Below are 22,598 nucleotides of genomic sequence, written 5' to 3' on the forward strand. Positions count from 1 at the left end.
CAAACTCGAGAGACACTCCTTCAGTTATTTAATAACCACACACCCTGCTCTGTGCCAGGCCCTCGGCTTGGAGATGGATTTATGGAGCTAAATTAATTATTCATTTATGTATTCCAGAAAATTTACAAGATGCTGGTGAAGAATAAATGATAAATAAAATATAGTCTCTATTTTTGAGTTGCTTAGGGAGAGTAAGAGGGGGATAATGTATACCCTGAGAACTAAGGGAACAAATAGGATAGGGCAATGAACTCACCTGGGAGAGATCTAGAAAACTTCACAGAAGGCAGTGACTTTTTATTTAATAGACAAAGAGTGGGAGAAAGCATTTTAAATGGAGCACCTTGTGCAAAATCTTGGGGGTATAAAAGATCATGGTTTGGTCAAGGAGCATGAAATGGCTTGATGTGTCTAGAGCAGGCAATTTTTTCTGTAAAGGATTAGATAGTAATTATTTTAGACTTTGATAGCCATAGAGTCTCTGTTACAAATACTCAACTCTGTCTTTGTAGCATGAAAGCAGCCACAGAAAATATGCATCAATGCATGAGCCTGGCTATGTTTCAGCAAAACTTTATGAAAACTGGCTGGGCATGGTGGCTTATGCCTGCAATCCCATCACTTTGGGAAGCCAAGGCAGGAGGATTGCTTGAGTCTATGAGTTTGAGACCAGCCTTGACAATATGGTAAGACCCTGTCTCTACAAAAAATGAAGAAAAAATTAGCCCCTGTGCCTGTAGTCCAAGCTACTCGGGAGGCTGAGGCAGGAGGACTGCTTAAGCCCAGGAGGCTGCAGTGAGCCATGTTCACGCCACTGCATTTCAGCATGGGCAATAGAGAGAGACTCAGTCTCAAAACCAACAAACAGCAAACTGGATTTGGCTTACGGCCATAGTTTTCTGACCCAATATCTGGTGTGTAAGGTGTCTGGTAGGGAGGGAGAGTGGCCAGGAAGGTACTTAGGAAGTTAATGTGTCATATTGTAAAAGACCTTGAATGCCAGGCCAAGAAGCTAGGGCTTTATCTTGTAGGTAATGGGGAGCCATGAGATGTTAAGTAAGGGAGTTGGAATAGATATTTACTTTAAGATCATTCTAGAGTGATTGTGGCAGGGGGAGGAGCCAAGATGGCCGAATAGGAACAGCTCTGTTCTACAGCTCCCAGCGTGAGCGATGCAGTAGATGGGTGATTTCTGCATTTCCATTTGAGGTACCGGGTTCATCTCACTAGGGAGTGCCAGACAGTGGGCGCAGGACAGTGGGTGCAGCGCACCATGCGCCAGCCAAAGCAGGGCAAGGCATTGCCTCACTCGGGAAGTGCAAGGGATCAGGGAGTTAGTTCCCTTTCCTGGTCAAGGAAAGGGGTGACAGACGGCACCTGGAAAATCGGGCCACTCCCACCCGAATACTGCACTTTTCCGACGGGCTTAGGAAACGGCGCACCAGGAGATTATATCCTGCACCTGGCTTGGAGGGTCCTACGCCCATGGAGTCTCGCTGATTGCTAGCACAGCAGTCTGAGATCAAACTGCAAGGCGGCAGCGAGGCTGGGGGAGGGGTGCCCGCCATTGCCCAAGCTCGCTTAGGTAAACAAAGCAGCTGGGAAGCTTGAAATGGGTGGAGCCCACCACAGCTCAAGGAGGCCTGCCTGCATCTGTAGGCTCCACCTCTGGGGGCAGGGCACAGACAAACAAAAAGACAGCAGTAACCTCTGCAGACTTAAATGTCCCTGTCTGACAGCTTTGAGGAGAGCAGTGGTTCTCCCAGCACGCAGCTGGAGATCTGAGAACGGGCAGACTGCCTCCTCAAGTGGGTCCCTTACCCCGACCCCCAAGCAGCCTAACTGGGAGGCACCCCCCAGTAGGGGCAGACTGACAACTCACACAGCCAGGTACTCCTCTGAGACAAAACTTCCAGAGGAACGATCAGACAGCAGCATTCGCGGATCATGAAAATCCGCGGTTCTGCAGACACTGCTGCTGATACCCAGGCAAACAGGGTCTGGAGTGGACCTCTAGCAAACTCCAACAGACCTGCAGCTGAGGGTCCTGTCTGTTAGAAGGAAAACTAACAAACAGAAAGGACATCCACACCAAAAACCCATCTGTACATCACCATCATCAAAGACCAAAAGTAGATAAAACCACAAAGATGGGGAAAAAACAGAGCAGAAAAACTGGAAACTCTAAAAAGCAGAGCGCCTCTCCTCCTCCAAAGGAACGCAGTTCCTCACCAGCAACGGAACAAAGCTGGACGGAGAATGACTTTGATGAGTTGAGAGAAGAAGGCTTCAGACGATCAAACTACACCGAGCTACAGGAGGAAATTCAAACCAAAGGCAAAGAAGTTGAAAACTTTGAAAAAAACTTAGATGAATGTATAACTAGAATAACCAATACAGAGAAGTGCTTAAAGGAGCTGATGGAGCTGAAAGCCAAGGCTCGAGAACTACGTGAAGAATGCAGAAGCCTCAGGAGCCAATGCGATCAACTGGAAGAAAGGGTATCAGTGATGGAAGATGAAATGAATGAAATGAAGCGAGAAGGGAAGTTTAGAGAAAAAAAGAATAAAAAGAAACGAGCAAAGCCTCCAAGAAATATGGGACTATGTGAAAAGACCAAATCTGCGTCTGATTGGTGTACCTGAAAGTGATGGGGAGAATGGAACCAAGTTGGAAAACACTCTGCAGGATATTATCCAGGAGAACTTCCCCAATCTAGCAAGGCAGGCCAACATTCAGATTCAGGAAATACACAGAACACCATAAAGATACTCCTCGAGAAGAGCAACCCCAAGACACGTAATTGTCAGATTCACCAAAGTTGAAATGAAGGAAAAAATGTTAAGGGCAGCCAGAGAGAAAGGTCGAGTTACCCACAAAGGGAAGCCCAACAGACTAACAGCGGATCTCTCGGCAGAAACTCTACAAGCCAGAAGAGAGTGGGGACCAATATTCAACATTCTTAAAGAAAAGAATTTTCCACCCAGAATTTCATATCCAGCCAAACTAAGCTTCATAAGTGAAGGAGAAATAAAATACTTTACAGACAAGCAAATGCTGAGAGATTTTGTCACCACCAGGCCTGCCCTAAAAGAGCTCCTGAAGGAAGCACTAAACATGGAAAGGCACAACCAGTACCAGCCACTGCAAAATCATACCAAAATGTAAAGACCATTGAGATTAGGAAGAAACTGCATCAACTAACGAGCAAAATAACCAGCTAACATCATAATGACAGGATCAAATTCACACATAACAATATTAACTTTAAATGTAAATGTACTAAATGCTCCAATTAAAAGACACAGTCTGGCAAATTGGATAAAGAGTCAAGACCCATCAGTGCGCTGTATTCAGGAAACCCATCTCACGTGCAGAGACACACATAGGCTCAAAATAAAAGGATGGAGGAAGATCTACCAAGCAAATGGAAAACAAAAAAAGGCAGGGGTTGCAATCCTAGTCTCTGATAAAACAGACTTTAAACCAACAAAGATCAAAAGAGACAAAGAAGGCCATTACATAATGGTAAAGGGATCAATTCAACAAGAAGAGCTAACTATCCTAAATACATATGCACCCAATACAGGAGCACCCAGATTCATAAAGCAAGTCCTGAGTGACCTACAAAGAGACTTAGACTCCCACACAATAATAATGGGAGACTTTAACACCCCACTGTCAACATTAGACAGATCAACGAGACAGAAAGTTAACAAGGATACCCAGGAATTGAACTCAGCTCTGCACCAAGCGGACCTAATAGATATCTACAGAACTCTCCACCCCAAATCAACAGAATATACATTTTTTTCAGCACCACACCACACCTATTCCAAAATTGACCACATACTTGGAAGTAAAGCGCTCCTCAGCAAATGTAAAAGATCAGACATTATAACAAACTGTCTCTCAGACCACAGTGCAGTCAAACTAGAACTCAGGATTAAGAAACTCACTCAGAACCGCTCAACTACATGGAAACTGAACAGTCTGCTCCTGAATGACTACTGGGTACATAACAAAATGAAGGCAGAAATAAAGATGTTCTTTGAAACCAACGAGAACAAAGACACAACATACCAGAATCTCTGGGACACATTCAAAGCAGTGTGTAGAGGGAAATTTATAGCACTAAATGCCCACAAGAGAAAGCAGGAAAGATCCAAAATTGACACCCTAACATCACAATTAAAAGAGCTAGAAAAGCAAGAGCAAACACATTCAAAAGCTAGCAGAAGGCAAGAAATAACTAAAATCAGAGCAGAACTGAAGGAAATAGAGACAAAAAAAAACCCTTCAAAAAATTAATGAATCCAGGAGCTGGTTTTTTGAAAGGATCAACAAAATTGATAGACTGCTATCAAGACTAATAAAGAAAAAAAGAGAGAAGAATCAAATAGACGCAATAAAAAATGATAAAGGGGATATCACCACCGATCCCACAGAAATATAAACTACCATCAGAGAATACTACAAACACCTCTAGGCAAATAAACTAGAAAATCTAGAAGAAATGGATACATTCCTCGACACATACACTCTCCCAAGACTAAACCAGGAAGAAGTTGAATCTCTGAATAGACCAATAACAGGATCTGAAATTGTGGCAATAATCAATAGCTTACCAACCAAAAAGAGTCCAGGACCCAATGGATTCACAGCCAAATTCTACCACAGGTACAAGGAGGAACTGGTGCCATTCCTTCTGAAACTATTCCAATCATAGAAAAAGAGGGAATCCTCCCTAACTCATTTTATGAGGCCAGCATCATCCTGATACCAAAGCCGGGCAGAGACACAACCAAAAAAGAGAATTTTAGACCAATATCCTTGATGAACATTGATGCAAAAATCTTCAATAAAATAGTGGCAAACTGAATCCAGCAGCACATCAAAAAGCTTATCCACCATGATCAAGTGGGCTTCATCCCTGGGATACAAGGCTGGTTCAATATACGCAAATCAATAAATGTAATCCAGCATATAAACAGAACCAAAGACAAAAACCACATGATTATCTCAATAGATGCAGAAAAGGCCTTTGACAAAATTCAACAACCCTTCATGCTGAAAACTCTCAATAAATTAGGTATTGATGGGACGTATCTCAAAATAATAAGAGCTATCTATGACAAACCCACAGCCAATATCATACTGAATGGGCAAAAACTGGAAGCATTCCCTTTGAAAACTGGCACAAGACAGGGATGCCCTCTCTCACCACTCCTATTCAACATAGTGTTGGAAGTTCTGGCCAGGGCAACTAGGCAGGAGAAAGAAATAAAGGGTATTCAATTAGGAAAAGAGGAAGTCAAATTGTCCCTGTTTGCAGATGACATGACTGTATATCTGGAAAACCCCATTGTCTCAGCCCAAAATCTCCTTAAGCTGATAAGCAACTTCAGCAAAGTCTCAGGATAAAAAAATGAATGTACAAAAATCACAAGCATCCTTATACACCAATAATAGACAAACAGAGAGCCAAATCATGAGTGAACTCCCATTCGCAATAGCTTCAAAGAGAATAAAATACTTAGGAATCCAACTTAGAAGGGACGTGAATGACCTCTTCAAGGAGAACTACAAACCACTGCTCAATGAAATAAAAGAGGATACAAACAAATGGAAGAACATTCCATGCTCATGGGTAGGAAGAATCAATATTGTGAAAATGGCCATGCTGCCCAAGGTAATTTATAGATTCAATGCCATCCCCATCAAACTACCAATGACTTTCTTCACAGAATTGGAAAAAACCACTTTAAAGTTCATATGGAACCAAAAAAGAGCCCACATCGCCAAGTCAATCCTAAGCCAAAAGAACAAAGCCGTAGGCATCACGCTACCTGACTTCAAACTATACTACAAGGCTACAGTAACCAAAACAGCATGGTACTGGTACCAAAACAGAGATATAGATCAATGGAACAGAACAGAGTCCTCAGAAATAACGCCGCATATCTACAACTATCTGATCTTTGACAAACCTGAGAAAAACAAGCAATGGGGAAAGGATTCCCTATTTAATAAATGGTGCTGGGAAAACTGGCTAGCCATATGTAGAAAACTGAAACTGGATCCCTTCCTTACACCTTATACAAAAATTAATTCAAGATGGATTAAAGACTTAAATGTTAGACCTAAAACCATAAAAACCCTAGAAGAAAACCTAGGCATTACCATTCAGGACATAGGCATGGGCAAGGACTTCATGTCTAAAACACCAAAAGCAATGGCAACAAAAGCCAAAATTGACAAATGGGATCTCATTAAACGAAAGAGCTTCTGCACAGCAAAAGAAACTACCATCAGAGTGAACAGGCAACCTACAAAATGGGAGAAATTTTTTGCAACCTACTCATCTGACAAAGGGCTAATATCCAGAATCTACAATGAACTTAAACAAACTTACAAGAAAAAAACAGCCCCATCAAAAAGTGGGCAAAGGATATGAATAGAAACTTCTCAAAAGAAGACATTTATGCAGCCAAAAAACACATGAGAAAATGGTCATCATCACTGGTCATCAGAGAAATGCAAATCAAAACCAGAATGAGATACCATCTCACACCAGTTAGAATGGCAATCATTAAAAAGTCAGGAAACAACAGGTGCTGGAGAGTATGTGGAATAATAGGAACCCTTTTACACTGTTGGTGGGAATGTAAACTAGTTCAACCATTGTGGAAGTCAGTGTGGCGACTCCTCAGGGATCTGGAACTAGAAATACCATTTGACCCAGCCATTCCATTACTGGGTATACACCCAAAGGACTATAAATCATGCTGCTATAAAGACACATGCACGCGTATGTTTATTGTGGCAGTATTCACAATAGCAAAGACTTGGAACCAACCCAAATGTCCAACAATGATAGACTGGATTAAGAAAATGTGGCACATATACACCATGGCATACTATGCAGCCATAAAAAATGATGAGTTCATCTCCTTTGTAGGGACATGGATGAAATTGGAAATCATCATTCTCAGTAAACTATTGCAAGGACAAAAAACCAAACACCGCATGTTCTCACTCATAGGTGGGAATTGAACAATGAGAACACATGGACACAGGAAGGGGAATATCACACTCTGGGGACTGTGGTGGGGTGGGGGGAGGGGGTAGGGATAGCTTTAGGAGATATACCTAATGCTAAATGACGAGTTAATGGGTGCAGCACACCAGCATGGCACATGTAAACATATGTAACTAACCTGCACATTGTGCACATGTACCCTAAAACTTAAAGTATAATAATAATAATGATAAAAAAGATCATTCTAGTGTCTAATATGGTAGATAGACTGACAGAAAAGAGACTAGACGTACAAAGATAAGTGAGAGATGACTGCTGTATCCCTGCCTTGAGCAACAGCTTCTGATCTCAGTGGAAGCAGATATTTCACTCATGAAACGTACATGTCCTAGAACTCTGTAAATGACATTTAGAGCTATTGTACCTGAAATATGGTATGCTTCCTTGCTAGATGTTCAAGAGGTAAATAAGAGTTGGTAAACTTTTCAGATCTGGAACATGTGACTTATGGGTTTGATATGGCTTGGTTCTGTGTCCCCACCAAATCTCATGTTGAATTATAATTCCCAGTGCTGGAGGTGGGGCCTGTTAGGAGTGATTGGATTATTGCGGTGATGTTCTCATGAATTGTTTAGCACCATCCCCTCTTAGTATTGAATAGTGAGTGAGTTCTCATGAGATCTGGTCATTTAAAAGTGTGGTAGCACCTCCCCCTTTGCTGTTTCTTCCTCCTGCTCTGGCTGTGTAAGGTGTGTCTGTTTCCCTTTCACCTTCTGCCTTGATTGTAAGTTTCCCAAGGCCTCCCCAGAAGCAGAAGCTGCTATGCTTCCTGTACAGCCTGTGGAATGGTGAGCCAATTAAACCTCTTTTCTTATAAATTACCCAGTCTCAGGTATTTCTTTTTTTCTTTCTTTTTAAATTTTTTTTTGGCGGAGTCTCATGCTGTTGCCCAGGCTGGAGTGCAGTGGCACAATCTCGGCTCCCTGCAACTTCTGTTTCCTGGGTTCAAGCGATTCTCCTTCCTCAGCCTCCCAGGTAGCTGGGATTACAGGCACAAGCCATGATGCCAGCTATTTTTTATGTTTTTAGTAGAGACGGGGTTTCACCATGTTGGCCAGGCTGGTCTTGAATTCCTGACCTCAAGTGATCTGCCCACCTCTGGCTCCCAAAGTGCTGGGATTACAGGTGTGAGCCACTGTGCCCAGCCACAGGTATTTCTTTATAGCAATATAATAATGGACTAATGTAGGGTTCTAAATATTGTGGGCTGGGTGGGGGTTGGAGAGCAGCAGAGAAAGTGGGAATGGAGGTGGGACAATTTGGTTTGGGAAATGTGGAAGGTAAGTAGTAGGGAACAAGGTTGGAAAGGGGAGGGAAGAGTTATTGATTCTAAGGAAGAACCCAGGAAAGCCATCCAGATTGCTGTACCCAAAGGTGTGCTGCTCTTCTTCTGGCTTTATGTCAGTGAATTCTGTTCTCTGGTGGATCAAGCTGGCTGGGCCTATTTTGTAGAAATTATAGAGAGATGTCTCCCCTCTTCTCTGCTCCCACTCTCACTACCTCACTACTGCTTAACACTTGGGATGGGTTTATGCCTTGTGCCACCTCCTGGGAGATCACTTTTCTGGGCGCATGGAACTAAATATACTTACTGACAGCTGGTAGCTTGGCTCTTTGGAGAACTGTTGAGCTGTATAGTTCTAGCCAATGCTGCATTCCCCATGGTAAGGCAGGACTCTTGGGGAGCCTCCTTAGGTCTTCCTGAGAGAAGAGCTGCTTGTTCTAAGTCTGAAATAGTAAATCCCTTTGGTGGGATCCAAAAGCTGCCTGTTTAGCTTTGTTATCACCTTTCGTTACTTTTAAACTTTGTCTTAAATCAGACTTTAGCTATTAGCTGGATGTGGGACAGTGTTCAAAGTAAGATGTGGTAATGCCTACTTCAAGTATATTGAACATCAAAGTTACAGTTCAATATAATATTCTTGGGTGCTAGTACCCAGCTTGTGGCTGGGTAACTGGGAACTTCCGTTGGGGGTACATGGTTTGGCAGGGGAGATAGACATCTAATAAGACTGATAAAGGTATTCATAGGCACTATGGGAGCACAGAAGAGGCCACCTTTGATCAAGAATCTTTTTCTGTTACTTTCCTGTCCTTATCTCACTCTCCTTCCAATAATAATCTCAATTAATATCTGAATTGTGCTTTCAAACTCAGTACTTTAGTGTACAACAGGAATTACAAACTATGCCCCTGAAGGGTCAGAGGGCATTGTAAGTGAGTAATGTGGGCTGTATAAATGCATGTGCATAAGTCTGTGTGTGGTGAGAGCTGTGGGAAAATGGAGAGTACACGCCTCTTCAGAAGGAGCAGCTCTGGCAGATTGTTGCCATGTAGTCATGTACTCCAAGAGCAGTTCTAAGAGATAGGGGATTGAGGCCTCCATAGCTCCTTTAGCACCAACTCCCCAACCTTTAAGCTACCCCAAATTGTATAACATATATATATTCATACACGTATATAATATGAATTATACATATTTTATATATAGTCATAGGCCACATAAGGACATTGAGTCAACAGTGGGCCACATATGCAATGTGGTTCCGTAAGATTATAATATATTTTATTATATCTTTTTTATGTTTGGATATGTTTAGATACACAAATACTTACTACTGTGTTACAACTCCCTACGATATTGAGTACAGTAACATGTTGTACAAGTTTGAAGCCTAGGAGCAATAGGCTATTTCATATAACCTAGGTGTGTAGTAGGCTATACACATCTAGCATACTCTATGATGTTGACACATGATGCATTTCTTAGAATGTATCCCCATCATATGTCATAAGTGAATGACATATAATGAAACCAATTTTAACAGAGGCTAATTGATATAAACAAGGGTTAAGTTCCTATGGCATATTTCTGGTCACAAAAACATCACCAAACTTACAAATAAAGACCAGAACACTTACAATATGAAACACTGAAATAAATGTGAGCTGTATATACATTTAAGAAAGATTAATAAAAACAAGTAAGATAATTATTTACCTACTTATTTCAGTTTAGGGTTGAGAGTGTCCAGAGCTTATGCTAGCAGCTCAGGGTGCAAGGTAGGCACCAACTCTGGATAGGACGCCATTTCATTGCATGGCACACTCACACACCCACACTCACTCAGGCTAGGACCATGGAGACATGCCAGTTCACCTAAAATGTACATCTTTGGGATGTGGGAGGAAATCAGAGAATGCACAGAAAACCATGCACACATGGGGAGAGCATGGAAACTTCACACAGACAGTAGCCCCAGCCAGGAATTGATTTTTTTTTCATTGACGTTATAAAGAAATGACATTGAAAGAAATGGTGTTATTTGAGGAGCTGCTGTATATATTTATTCTTTGATATGGAGAATTGATTTTTTCCTTAAGTTTAAGTAAAAGGTTAATAAAAACATCTTCATAAAAAGTTGCATTTTGGCTGGGTGCGGTGGCTCACGCCTGTAATCCCAGCACTTTGGGAGGCCGAGGCGGGCAGATCACGAGGTCAGGAGATCGAGACCATTCTGGCTAACACAGTGAAACCCCGTCTCTACTAAAAATTAAAAAAAAAGGCTTTTTCTGCATCTATTGAGATAATCATGTGGTTTTTGTCTTTGGCTCTGTTTATATGCTGGATTACATTTATTGATTTGCGTATATTGAACCAGCCTTGCATCCCAGGGATGAAGCCCACTTGATCATGGTGGATAAGCTTTTTGATGTGCTGCTGGATTTGGTTTGCCAGTATTTTATTGAGGATTTTTGCATCAATGTTCATCAAGGATATTGGTCTAAAATTCTCTTTTTTGGTTGTGTCTCTGCCCGGCTTTGGTATCAGAATGATGCTGGCCTCATAAAATGAGTTAGGGAGGATTCCCTCTTTTTCTATGATTGGAATAGTTTCAGAAGGAATGGCACCAGTTCCTCCTTGTACCTCTGGTAGAATTCGGCTGTGAATCCATCTGGTCCTGGACTCTTTTTGGTTGGTAAACTATTGATTATTGCCACAATTTCAGCTCCTGTTATTGGTCTATTCAGAGATTCAACTTCTTCCTGGTTTAGTCTTGGGAGAGTGTATGTGTCGAGGAATGTATCCATTTCTTCTAGATTTTCTAGTTTATTTGCGTAGAGGTGTTTGTAGTATTCTCTGATGGTAGTTTGTATTTCTGTGGGATCGGTGGTGATATCCCCTTTATCATTTTTTATTGTGTCTATTTGATTCTTCTCTCTTTTTTTCTTTATTAGTCTTGCTAGCGGTCTATCAATTTTGTTGATCCTTTCAAAAAACCAGCTCCTGGTTTCATTGATTTTTTGAAGGGTTTTTTGTGTCTCTATTTCCTTCAGTTCTTCTCTGATTTTAGTTATTTCTTGCCTTCTGCTAGCTTTTGAATGTGTTTGCTCTTGCTTTTCTAGTTCTTTTAATTGTGATGTTAGGGTGTCAATTTTGGATCTTTCCTGCTTTCTCTTGTGGGCATTTAGTGCTATAAATTTCCCTCTACACACTGCTTTGAATGTGTCCCAGAGATTCTGGTATGTTGTGTCTTTGTTCTCGTTGGTTTCAAAGAACATCTTTATTTCTGCCTTCATTTCGTTATGTACCCAGTAGTCATTCAGGAGCAGGTTGTTCAGTTTCCATGTAGTTGAGCGGCTTTGAGTGAGATTCTTAATCCTGAGTTCTAGTTTGATTGCACTGTGGTCTGAGAGATAGTTTGTTATAATTTCTGTTCTTTTACATTTGCTGAGGAGAGCTTTACTTCCAAGTATGTGGTCAATTTTGGAATAGGTGTGGTGTGGTGCTGAAAAAAATGTATATTCTGTTGATTTGGGGTGGAGAGTTCTGTAGATGTCTATTAGGTCAGCTTGGTGCAGAGCTGAGTTCAGACACTTCTCAAAAGAAGACATTTATGCAGCCAAAAAACACATGAAAAAATGCTCATCATCACTGGCCATCAGAGAAATGCAAATCAAAACCACTATGAGATATCATCTCACACCAGTTAGAATGGCAATCATTAAAAAGTCAGGAAACAACAGGTGCTGGAGAGGATGTGGAGAAATAGGAACACTTTTACACTGTTGGTGGGACTGTAAACTAGTTCAACCATTGTGGAAGTCAGTGTGGCGATTCCTCAGGGATCTAGAACTAGAAACACCATTTGACCCAGCCATCCCATTACTGGGTGTATACCCAAATGACTATAAATCATGCTGCTATAAAGACACATGCACACGTATGTTTATTGCGGCATTATTCACAATAGCAAAGACTTGGAACCAACCCAAATGTCCATCAATGATAGACTGGATTAAGAAAATGTGGCACATATACACCATGGAATACTATGCAGCCATAAAAAATGATGAGTTCATGTCCTTTGTAGGGACATGGATGAAACTGGAAACCATCATTCTCAGTAAACTATCGCAAGAACAAAAAACCAAACACCGCATATTCACACTCATAGGTGGGAATTGAACAATGAGATCACATGGACACAGGAAGGGGAATATCACACTCTGGGGACTGTGGTGGGGAGGGGGGAGGGGGGAGGGACAGCATTGGGAGATATACCTAATGCTAGATGACGAGTTAGTGGGTGCAGCGCACCAGCATGGCACATGTATACATATGTAACTAACCTGCACAGTGTGCACATGTACCCTAAAACTTAAAGTATAATAAAAAAATAAAAAATAAATTTAAAAAAATAAAAAAAAAAATAAAAAAAAAAAATTAGCCGGGTGTGGTGGCAGGCCCCTGTAGTCCCAGCTACTTGGAAGGCTGAGGCAGGAGAATGGCGTGAACTCAGGAGGCGGAGCTTGCAGTGAGCTGCGATCGCGCCACTGCACTCCAGCCTGTGCAATAGAGAAAGAGTGTCTCAAAAAAAAAAAAAAAAGTTGCATTTTAAAATTAATTTGTGGCCGGGTGTGGTGGCTCACGCCTGTAATCCCAGCACTTTGGAAGGCCGAGGCAGGCAGATCACTTGAGATCAGGAGTTCGAGACTAGCCTGGCCAACATGCTGAAACCCTGCCTCCACTAAAAACACAAAAATTAGCATGATGGTGGGCGCGTGTAATCCCAGCTACTCAGGAGGCTGAGGCAGGAGAATTGCTTGAACCCGGGGGGCAGAGGTTGCAGTGAGCTGAGATCATGCCACTGCACTCCAGCTTGGGCAGACAGAGTGAGACTCCATCTCAAAATAATAATAATAATAAATAAAGTAAAATAAAATTAATTTGTAATGAATAATCTTCATAAAAATAGTGTGCTTGCTATGCAAATGCAACCTCATGACAAGTCCCTTAGCTCTCACTCTGCTTTCCCAATTAAATTGTTAGTCCTTAAGCCACTCCTGTATAAAATTCTAAAGTCATTGGAGCTTACTGTGGCTAGATATTTTTATTTTTTTGAGACAGGATCTTGCTGTATTGCCCAGGCTGGAGTGCAGTGGTATGATCACGGCTTACCGCAACCTTAACCTCTTGGGTTCAAGTAATCCTCTCACCTTAGCCTCCCTAGTAGTTGGGACCACAAGTGCACACCACCACATGTAGCTAATTTAAAAATTTTTTGTGGAGATGGGGTTTCACTATGTTGCCCAGACTAGTCTTGAACTCCTGGGCTCAAGCAATCTCCTCCCACCTCGGCCTCCCAAAGTGCTGGGATTTAAGGCATGAGCCATGGAGCCCAACCTGTTTTGATTTGTTTAAAAGATAGCCTGAGAAGGTGGACTTTTAGTGAAATTTTCTGATTTTTTTTTTTTTTTTTGAGACAGAGTCTGGCCTTGTCATCCAGGCTGTAGTGCAGTGGCATGATCTCGACTCACTACAACCTCCGCCTTCCAGGTTTAAGCAATTGTCGTGCCTCAGCCTCCCAAGTAGCTGGGATTGCAGGTGTGCGCCATCCTGCCTAGCTGATTTTTGTATTTTTAGTGGAGACAGGGTTTCACAGTGTTGGCCTGGCTGGTCTCAAACTCCTGACCTCAGGTGATCCACCTGCTTCAGCCTCCCGATGTGCTGGGATTACAGGCATGAGCCACTGCACCCGGCCAAAATTTTCTGATTTTTAAATTTAGGTTCAACTTTTCAAAATGCTGTGCAGGCCAGTAAAAGACACACACAAAGGCAATTTATGACTTCTGCAAACATGTCTCATTTAATCCTTACCATACCTGAAATGAGGGACATTATTAACCCTAATTTTGAGAGGAAAATAGACTCAGAGAGGCAAAGTAGCTTGCCCAAAAGTCACACAGCAAGTAAGTAGCCTGTTTCTATGGGTTCTGCCTTTCTTTCTTTCTTTTTTTTATTATTATATATTTTAAGTTCTAGGGTACATGTGCACAACGTGCAGCTTTGTTACATAGGTATACATATGCCATGTTGGTTTACTGCACCCATCAAGTTGTCATTTACATTAGGTATTTCTTCTAATGCTATCCCTCCCCCAGCCCCCAGCCCCCAACAGGCCCTGGTGCATGATATTCCCCTCCCTCTGTCTGTATGTTCTCATTGTTCAACTCCCACTTATAAGTGAGAACATGTGGTGTTTGGTTTTCTGTCCTTGTGATATTTTGCTGAGAATGATGGTTTCCAGCTTCATCCAAGTCCCTGAAAAGAACATGAACTCATCCTTTTTTATGGCTGCATAGTATTCCATGGTGTATATGTGCCACATTTTCTTTATCCAGTCTATTATTGATGGACATTCGGGTTGGTTCCAAGTCTTTGCTATTGTGAATAGTGCCGTATTAAACATATGTGTGCATGTGTCTTTATAGTATCATGATTTATAATCCTTTGGGTGTATACGCAGTATTGGGATTGCTGGGTCAAATGGTATTTCTAGTTCTAAATCCTTGAGGAATCACCACACTGTCTTCCACAATGGTTGAACTAATTTACGCTCCCACCAACAGTGTAAAAGCATTCCTATTTCTCTACATCCTTTCCAGCATCTGTTGTTTCCTGACTTTTTAATGATCGCCGTTCTAACTGGCGTGAGATAGTATCTCATTGTGATTTTGATTTTGATTTGCGTTTCTCTGATGGCCAGTGAAGATGAGCATTTTTTCATGTGTCTGTTGGCTGCATAAATGTCTTCTTTTGAGAAGTGTCTGTTCATATTCTTCACCTACTTTTTGACGGGGTTGTTTGTTTTTTTCTTGTAAATTTGTTTAAGTTCTTTGTAGATTCTGGATATTAGCCCTTTGTCAGATGGATAGATTGCAAAAATTTTCTCCCATTCTGTAGGTTGCCCGTTCGCTCTGCTGATAGTTTCTTTTGCTGTGCAGAAGCTCTTTAGTTTAATTAGATCCCATTTGTCTGTTTTGGCTTTTGTTGCCATTGCTTTTGGTGCTTTAGTCATGAAGTCTTTGCCCATGCCTATGTCCTGAATGGTATTGCCTAGGTTTTCTTCTAGGGTTTTTATGGTTTTAGGTCTTACATTTAAGTCTTTAATCCATCTCTAGTTAATTTTTGTATAAGGTGTAAGGAAGGGATCCAGTTTCAGCTTTTTACATATGGCTAGCCAGTTTTCCCAGCACCATTTATTAAATAGGGAATCCCTTCTCCATTGCTTCTTTTTGTCAGGTTTGTCAAATATTAGACGGTTGTAGATGTGTGGTGTTATTTCTGAGGGCTCTGTTCTGTTCCATTGGTCGAGATACCTGTTTTGGTACCAGTACCATGCTGTTCTGGTTACTGTAGCCTTGTAGTATAGTTTGAAGTCAGGTAGTGTGATGCCTCCAGCTTTGTTCTCTTTGCTTAGGATTGTCTTGGCTATGCGGACTCTTTTTTGGTTCCATATGAACTTTAAAGTAGTTTTTTCCAATTCTGTGAGGAAAGTCAGTGGTAGCTTGATGGGGATAGCATTGAATCTATAAATTACCTTGGGCAGTGTGGCCATTTTCATGATATTGATTCTTCCTATCCGTGAGCATGGAATGCTCTTCCATTTGTTTGTGTCCTCTTTTATTTCGTTGAGCAGTGGTTTGTAGTTCTCCTTGAAGAGGTCCTTCACATCCCTTGTAAGTTGGATTCCTAGGTATTTTATTTGCTTTGTAGTAATTGTGAATGGGAATTCACTCATGATTTGGCTCTCTGTTTGTCTGTTCTTGGTGTATAGGAATGCTTGTGATTTTTGCACATTGATTTTATATCCTGAGACTTTGCTGAAGTTGCTTATCAGTTTAAGGAGATTTTGGGCGGAGACGATGGGGTTTTCTAAATATACAGTCATATCATCTGCAAACAGGGACAATTTGACTTCCTCTTTTCCTAACTGAATACCATTTATTTCTTTCTCTTGCCTGATTGCCCTGGCCAGAACTTCCAATACTATGTTGAATAGGAGTGGTGAGAGAGGGCATCCTTGTCTTGTGCCGGTTTTCAAAGGGAATGCTTCCAGTTTTTGCCCATTCAGTATGATATTGGCTGTGGGTTTGTCATAAATAGCTCTTATTATTTTGAGATATGTTCCATCAATACCTAGTTTATTGAGAGTGTTTAGCATGAAAGGCTGTTGAATTTTGTCAGAGGCCTTTTCTGCATCTATTGAGATAATCATGTGATTTTTGTGGTTGGTTCTGTTTATGTGATGGATTATGTTCATTGATCTGCATATGTTGAACCAGCCTTGCATCCCAGGATGAAGCCAACTTGATCATAGTGGGTAAGCTTTTTGATGTGCTGCTGGATTCGGTGTGCCAGTATTTTATTGAGGATTTTTGCATCGATGTTCATCGGGGACACTGGCCTAAAATTCTCTTTTTTTGTTATGTCTCTGCCAGGCTTTGGTATCAGGATGATGCTGGCCTCATAAAATGAGTTAAGGAGGATTCCCTCTTTTTCTATTGATTGGAATAGTTTCAGAAGGAATGGTACCAGCTCCTCTTTGTACCTGTGGTAGAATTCGGCTGTGAATCCATCTGGTCCTGGACTTTTCTTGGTTGGTAGGCTATTAATTATTGCCTCAATTTCAGAATCTGTTATTGGTCTGTTCAAAGATTCAACTTCTTCCTGGTTTAGTCTTGGGAGGGTTTATGTGTCGAGGAATGTATCCATTTCTTCTAGATTTTCTAGTTTATTTATTTTATATTTTATATTATTTTATTCTCTTTGTGTAGAGGTGTTTATAGTATTCTCTGATGGTAGTTTGTATTTCTGTGGGATCGGTGGTGATATCCCCTTTATCATTTTTTATTGCATCTATATGATTCTTCTCTCTTCTTTGTTGATCTTTTCAAAAACCAGCTCCTGGATTCATTGATTTCTTTTTTTTTTTTTTTTTTTTGAGACAGAGTATCCTTTGTCACCCAGGCTGGAGTGCAGTGGCATGATCTTGGCTCACTGCAAGCTCCGCCCCCCGGTTTCACGCCATTCTCCTGCCTCCGCCTCCCGAGTAGCTGGGACTACAGGCACCCGCCACCATGCCTGGCTAATTTTTTTGTATTTTTTTAGTAGAGACGGGGTTTCACCGTGTTAGCCAGGATGGTCTCGATCTCCTGACCTCGTGATCCGCCCGCGTTGGTTTCCCAAAGTGCTGGGATTACAGGCGTCAGCCACCACGCCCGGCTGATTCATTGATTGTTTGAAGGGTTTTTTGTGTCTCTATCTCCTTCAGTTCTGCTGTGATCTTAGTTATTTCTTGTCTTCTGCTAGCTCTTGAATTTGTTTGCCATTTCTTCTCTAGTTCTTTTAATTGTGATGTTAGGGTGTCGATTTTAGATCTTTTTTGCTTTCTCTTGTGGGCATTTGGTGCTATAAATTTCCCTCTACGCACTGTTTTAAATGTGTCCCAGAGATTCTGGTATGTTGTGTCTTTGTTCTCATTGGTTTCAAAGAACATCTTTACTGCTGCCTTCATTTCGTTATTTATCCAGTAGTCCTTCAGGAGCAGGTTGTTCAGTTCCCATGTAGTTGTGTGGTTTTGAGTGAACTTCTTAATCCTGAGTTCTAATTTGATTGCACTGTGTTCTGAGAGACAGTTTGTTGTGATTTCTGTTCTTTTACATTTGCTGACGAGTATTTTACTTCCAAGTATGTGGTCAATTTTAGAATAAGTGTGATGTGGTGCTGAGAAGAATGTATAGTCTGTTGATTTGGGGTGGAGAGTTCTGTAGATGTCTATTAGGTCTGCTTGGTCCAGAGCTGAGTTCAAGTCCTGGATATCCTTGTTAATTTTCTGTCTTGTTTATCTGTCTAATATTGACAGTGGGGTGTTAAAGTCTCCCATTATTATTGTGTGGGAGTCTAAGTCTCTTTGTAGGTCTCTAAGAACTTGCTTTGTGAATCTGCATGCTCTTGTATTGGGTGCATATATATTTAGGATAGTTAGCTCTTCTTGTTGAATTGATCCCTTTACCATTATGTAATGGCCTTCTTTGTCTCTTTTGATCTTTGTTGGTTTAAAGTCTGTTTTATCAGAGACTAGGTTTGCAACCCCTGCTTTTTATTGCTTTCCATTAGCTTGGTGGATCTTCCTCTATCCCTTTATTTTGAGCCTATGTGTGTCTTTACACGTGAGATGGGTCTCCTGAATACAGCACAGTGGTGGGTCTTGACTCTATCCAATTTACCACTCTGTGTCTTTTAATTGGGGCATTTAGCCCATTTACATTTAAGGTTTATATTGTTAGGTGTGAATTTGATCCTGTCATTATGATGCTAGCTGGTTATTTTGCCCATTAATTGATGCAGTTTCTTCATAGCATCAATGGTCTTTACAATTTGGCATATTTTTGCAGTGGCTGGTACTGGTTGTCCTTTCCATGTTTAGTGCTTCCTTCAGGAGCTCTTGTAAGGCAGGCCTGGTGGTGACAAAATCTCTCAGCATTTGCTTGTCTGTAAAGGATTTTATTTCTCCTTCACTTATGAAGCTTAGTTTGGCTGGATATGAAATTCTGGGTTGAAAATTCTTTAAGAATGTTGAATATTGGCCCCCACTCTCTTCTGGCTTGTAGGGTTTCTGCCAAGAGATCCACTGTTAGTCTGATGGGCTTCCCTTTGTGGGTAACCCGGCCTCTCTCTCTGGCTGCCCTTAACATTTTTTCCTTCATTTCCACCTTGGTGAATCTGACAATTATGTGTCTTGGGGTTGCTCTTCTCGAGGAGTATCTTTATGGTGTTCTGTGTATTTCCTGAATTTGAATGTTGACCTGCCTTGCTAGGTTGGGGAAGTTCTCCTGGATAATATCCTGAAGAGTGTTTTCTAACTTGGTTGCATTCTCCCTGTCACTTTCAGGTACACCAATCAGACGTAGATTTGGTCTTTTCACATAGTCCCATATTTCTTGGAGGCTTTGTTCGTTTCTTTTTACTTTTTTCTCTCATCTTGTCTTCTTGCTTTATTTCATTAATTTGATCTTCAATCACTGATATCTTTTCTTCTGCTTGATCAAATTGGCTATTGAAGCTTGTGTATGCTTCATGAAGTTCTCGTACTGTGGTTTTCAGCTCCATCAGATCATTTAAGCTCTTCTCTACACTGGTTATTTTAGTTAGCCATTTGTCTAACCTTTTTTCAAGGATTTTAGCTTCCTTGCAATGGGTTAGAACATGCTCCTTTAGGTCGGAGAAGTTTGTTATTACCGAACTTCTGAAGCCTACTTCTGTCAACTCGTTAAACTCTTCCTCCCTCTAGTTTTGTTCCCTTGCTGGCGAGGAGCTGTGTTCCTTTGGAGGAGAAGAGGCGTTCCAGTTTTTGGAATTTTCAGCCTTTCTGTTCTGGTTTCTCCCCATCTTTGTGGTTTTATCTACCTTTGTTCTTTGATGTTGGTGACCTACAGATGGGGTTTTGGTGTGGATGTCCTTTTTGTTGACATTGATGCTATTCCTTTCTGTTTGTTAATTTTCCTTCTAACAGACAGGCCCCTCAGCTGCATGTCTGTTGGAGTTGGCAGGAGGTCCACTCCAGACCCTGTTTGCCTGGGTATCACCAGTGGAGGCTGCAGAACAGCAAATATTGCTGCCTGATCCTTCCTCTGGAAGCTTTGTCCCAGAGGGTCACCCGCCTGTATGAGGTGTCTGTCAGTCCCTACTGGGAGGTGTCTCCCAGTCAGGCTACACGGGTGTCAGGGACCCACTTGAGGAGGCAGTCTGTCCATTATCGGAGCTCAAACGCTGTGCTGGGAGAACCACTGCTCTCTTCAGAGCTGTCAGGCAGGGACGTTTAAGTCTGCAGAAGCTGTCTGCTGTCTTTTGTTCAGATATGCCCTGCCCCCAGAGATGGAATCTAGAGAGGCAGTAGGCCTTGCTGAGGTGCAATGGGCTTCGCCCAGTTTGAGCTCCTTGCCACTTTATTTACACTGTGAGCATAGAACTGCCTACTCAAGCCTCAGCAATGGTGGATGCCCCTCCCCCCACCAAGCTCCAGTGTCCCGGGTCGATCTCAGACTGCTGCGCTAGCAGCAAGGAAGGCTCTGTGTGTGTGGGACCCGCCGAGCCAGGCACAGGAGGGAATCTCCTGGATCTGCCAGTTGCGAAGACCGTGGGAAAAGTGTGGTATCTGGGCAGCAGTGTACTGTTCCACCAGGTAGAGTCACTCACGGCTTCCCTTTGGCTAGGAAAGGGAAATCCCCTGACCCCTTGCACTTCCCAGGTGAGGCAATGCCCCACCCTGCTTTGGCTTGTCCTCCATGGGCTGCACCCACTGTCCAACCAGTCCCAATGAGATGAACCAGGTACCTCAGTTGGAAATGCAGAAATCACCCGTCTTCTGCATTGATCTCACTGGGAGCTGTAGACCAGAGCTGTTCCTATTTGGCCATCTTGGAAGTCCACTGGGTTCTGCCTTTCTGACTCTTAAGGCCTGATTGTTGCAGCTTCATTTCTTTATTTTCTAAAGAGGTCCCATTCAGCATAAGTACCTTCCTTCAGGTAGAGCTTCTATTTGCCAGTTCCTCTTTTGGCATCATCTTCTCTCTGACCTTGTTTTCTGACCCTACTTGTTTTTTGTGTGTTTTGTGGCACCAGTAGGGTCTGTATGTGAGTCCCTGTGCAGATCTTCCTTGTACTTTCTTTCTGAGTTTCTCTGCTCTCCACTTACCTCGGTGATCAGACTTGACTATAAAAATGAGTCTATTTCTTGTTGATTTCCTATAAGCAGCTGGTATCTCATGTCAGATGGTTTCCTGGAGTTATCTGATAATGGCAGAAAATCCCCTTCCTTGGAGATTTTGGCGTTTCTGCTCCCAAGGCTTGCTTGTGATAACTGTCTTTCTAGTCTTAGATTAAGAGGTTCTAGGTTGGAGCCTATGAGGACCAAAGAAGGGTATATCTTGAAGAACCTGATTAATCAAACCTAAAAAATCATGAGGATAGCAGATTTGATCTCTAAAATATATCCCAATTCTGACAAATTCTCATCACTTCCACAGCTACCACCTTGTTTCAAGCCACCATTAGCTCATGTTATTGCAATACCCACCTGAGTGATTTCTCTGTATCTGCCCTTTCCCTTTTGTAGTCTACTTTTTAACACAGTATCCAGAGAAATCGTTTTAAAAATATAAATGTCTTCATGTTATACCTCTGTTCAAATCCCTGTAACAGCTCCCATCTCAGAGTGAAAAATCAAAGTCTTGATAATAGCCTAAAAAGGCAGCTGGGTGCATGGCTCACACCTATAATCCCAGCACTTTGGGAGGCTGAGACAGGTGGATCACCTGAGGTCTGGAGTTCAAGACCAGCCTGACTAACATGGAGAAACCCCATCTCTATTAAAAAATACAAAATTAGCTGGGAGTGGTGGTGCATGCCTGTAATCCCAGCTACTCGGGAGGCTGAGGCAGGAGAATTGCTTGAAACTGGGAGGTGGAGGTTGCTTGCGGTGAGCCAAGTTTGTGCCCCTGCACTCCAGCCTGGGCAATAAGAATGAAACTCTGTCTCAAAAAAAAAAAAAAAAAAAAAAAAGGCATAAAAGGGGGATCTGTGTTCTGGAACCCTGTGGCTTCTTTGAGTTCATCTCCTGCTGGTTACCACCTTACTCATTTCTCTCCAGCGATACTGGCCTTCTTGTTATTCCTTGAACATACCAAATATGTTCTCTTGCCTCAGGGACTTTGCTTCTGCCCTTCTCCATTCTTGGGATACTCTTCTCCCAGTTATTCTGCATGCCTTTCTCCCACACCTCTTTTAAATATTTGCTTTAAAGTCACCTTCTTATCTTTTGCCTTGTTGCACTCCTGAAGGCAAAATGGATCACAAGCAGCTCTACTGGAGCCACCCACAGAAATCTGGCCAGAGTTCTCGCTCTTGTTGCATCTGCTCAAACCAGCATGGTCTGATCTGGAAATATAGCCTCAATATGTGCCTCCAGTGTTGCCATCAGTACGTGAAGGATATAGGTTTCATTAAATTGGACTAAGTGATCTTCCTTGAATGGATTATCCAAGGCATCCACACAATGAAAAATCATATTAGCTGTTTGCACATAAAATAAAAATGAAGAAAATGAAGTCAGCTTCTTAATGACACCTTGATTCCTCTCATTAAAATGAC

At 41.9% G+C, this 22,598-nt stretch overlaps 2 protein-coding genes across 15 annotated transcripts in view; both read left to right on the forward strand.

The window, feature by feature from the left end:
* STIM1 (stromal interaction molecule 1) overlaps positions 1 to 22,598 on the forward strand; it is a 228,216-nt gene that overhangs the window by 131,663 nt on the left and 73,955 nt on the right. The window lies entirely within an intron of this gene.
* LOC129136396 (small ribosomal subunit protein uS14-like) lies at positions 22,203 to 22,559 on the forward strand. The gene has a single exon (XM_063782667.1). It carries the CDS (start codon positions 22,294 to 22,296, stop codon positions 22,462 to 22,464), a length of 171 nt encoding a protein of 56 aa, XP_063638737.1. The 5' UTR covers positions 22,203 to 22,293; the 3' UTR covers positions 22,465 to 22,559.

The sequence above is a fragment of the Pan troglodytes genome, chromosome 9 (genome assembly GCF_028858775.2).
Source record: "Pan troglodytes isolate AG18354 chromosome 9, NHGRI_mPanTro3-v2.0_pri, whole genome shotgun sequence".
Taxonomy (NCBI): domain Eukaryota; kingdom Metazoa; phylum Chordata; class Mammalia; order Primates; family Hominidae; genus Pan; species Pan troglodytes.

Bases quoted from the DNA above. Each gene is read 5' to 3' on its own strand.
- LOC129136396 (XM_063782667.1), top strand. From the start codon at position 22,294: ATGGATCACAAGCAGCTCTACTGGAGCCACCCACAGAAATCTGGCCAG.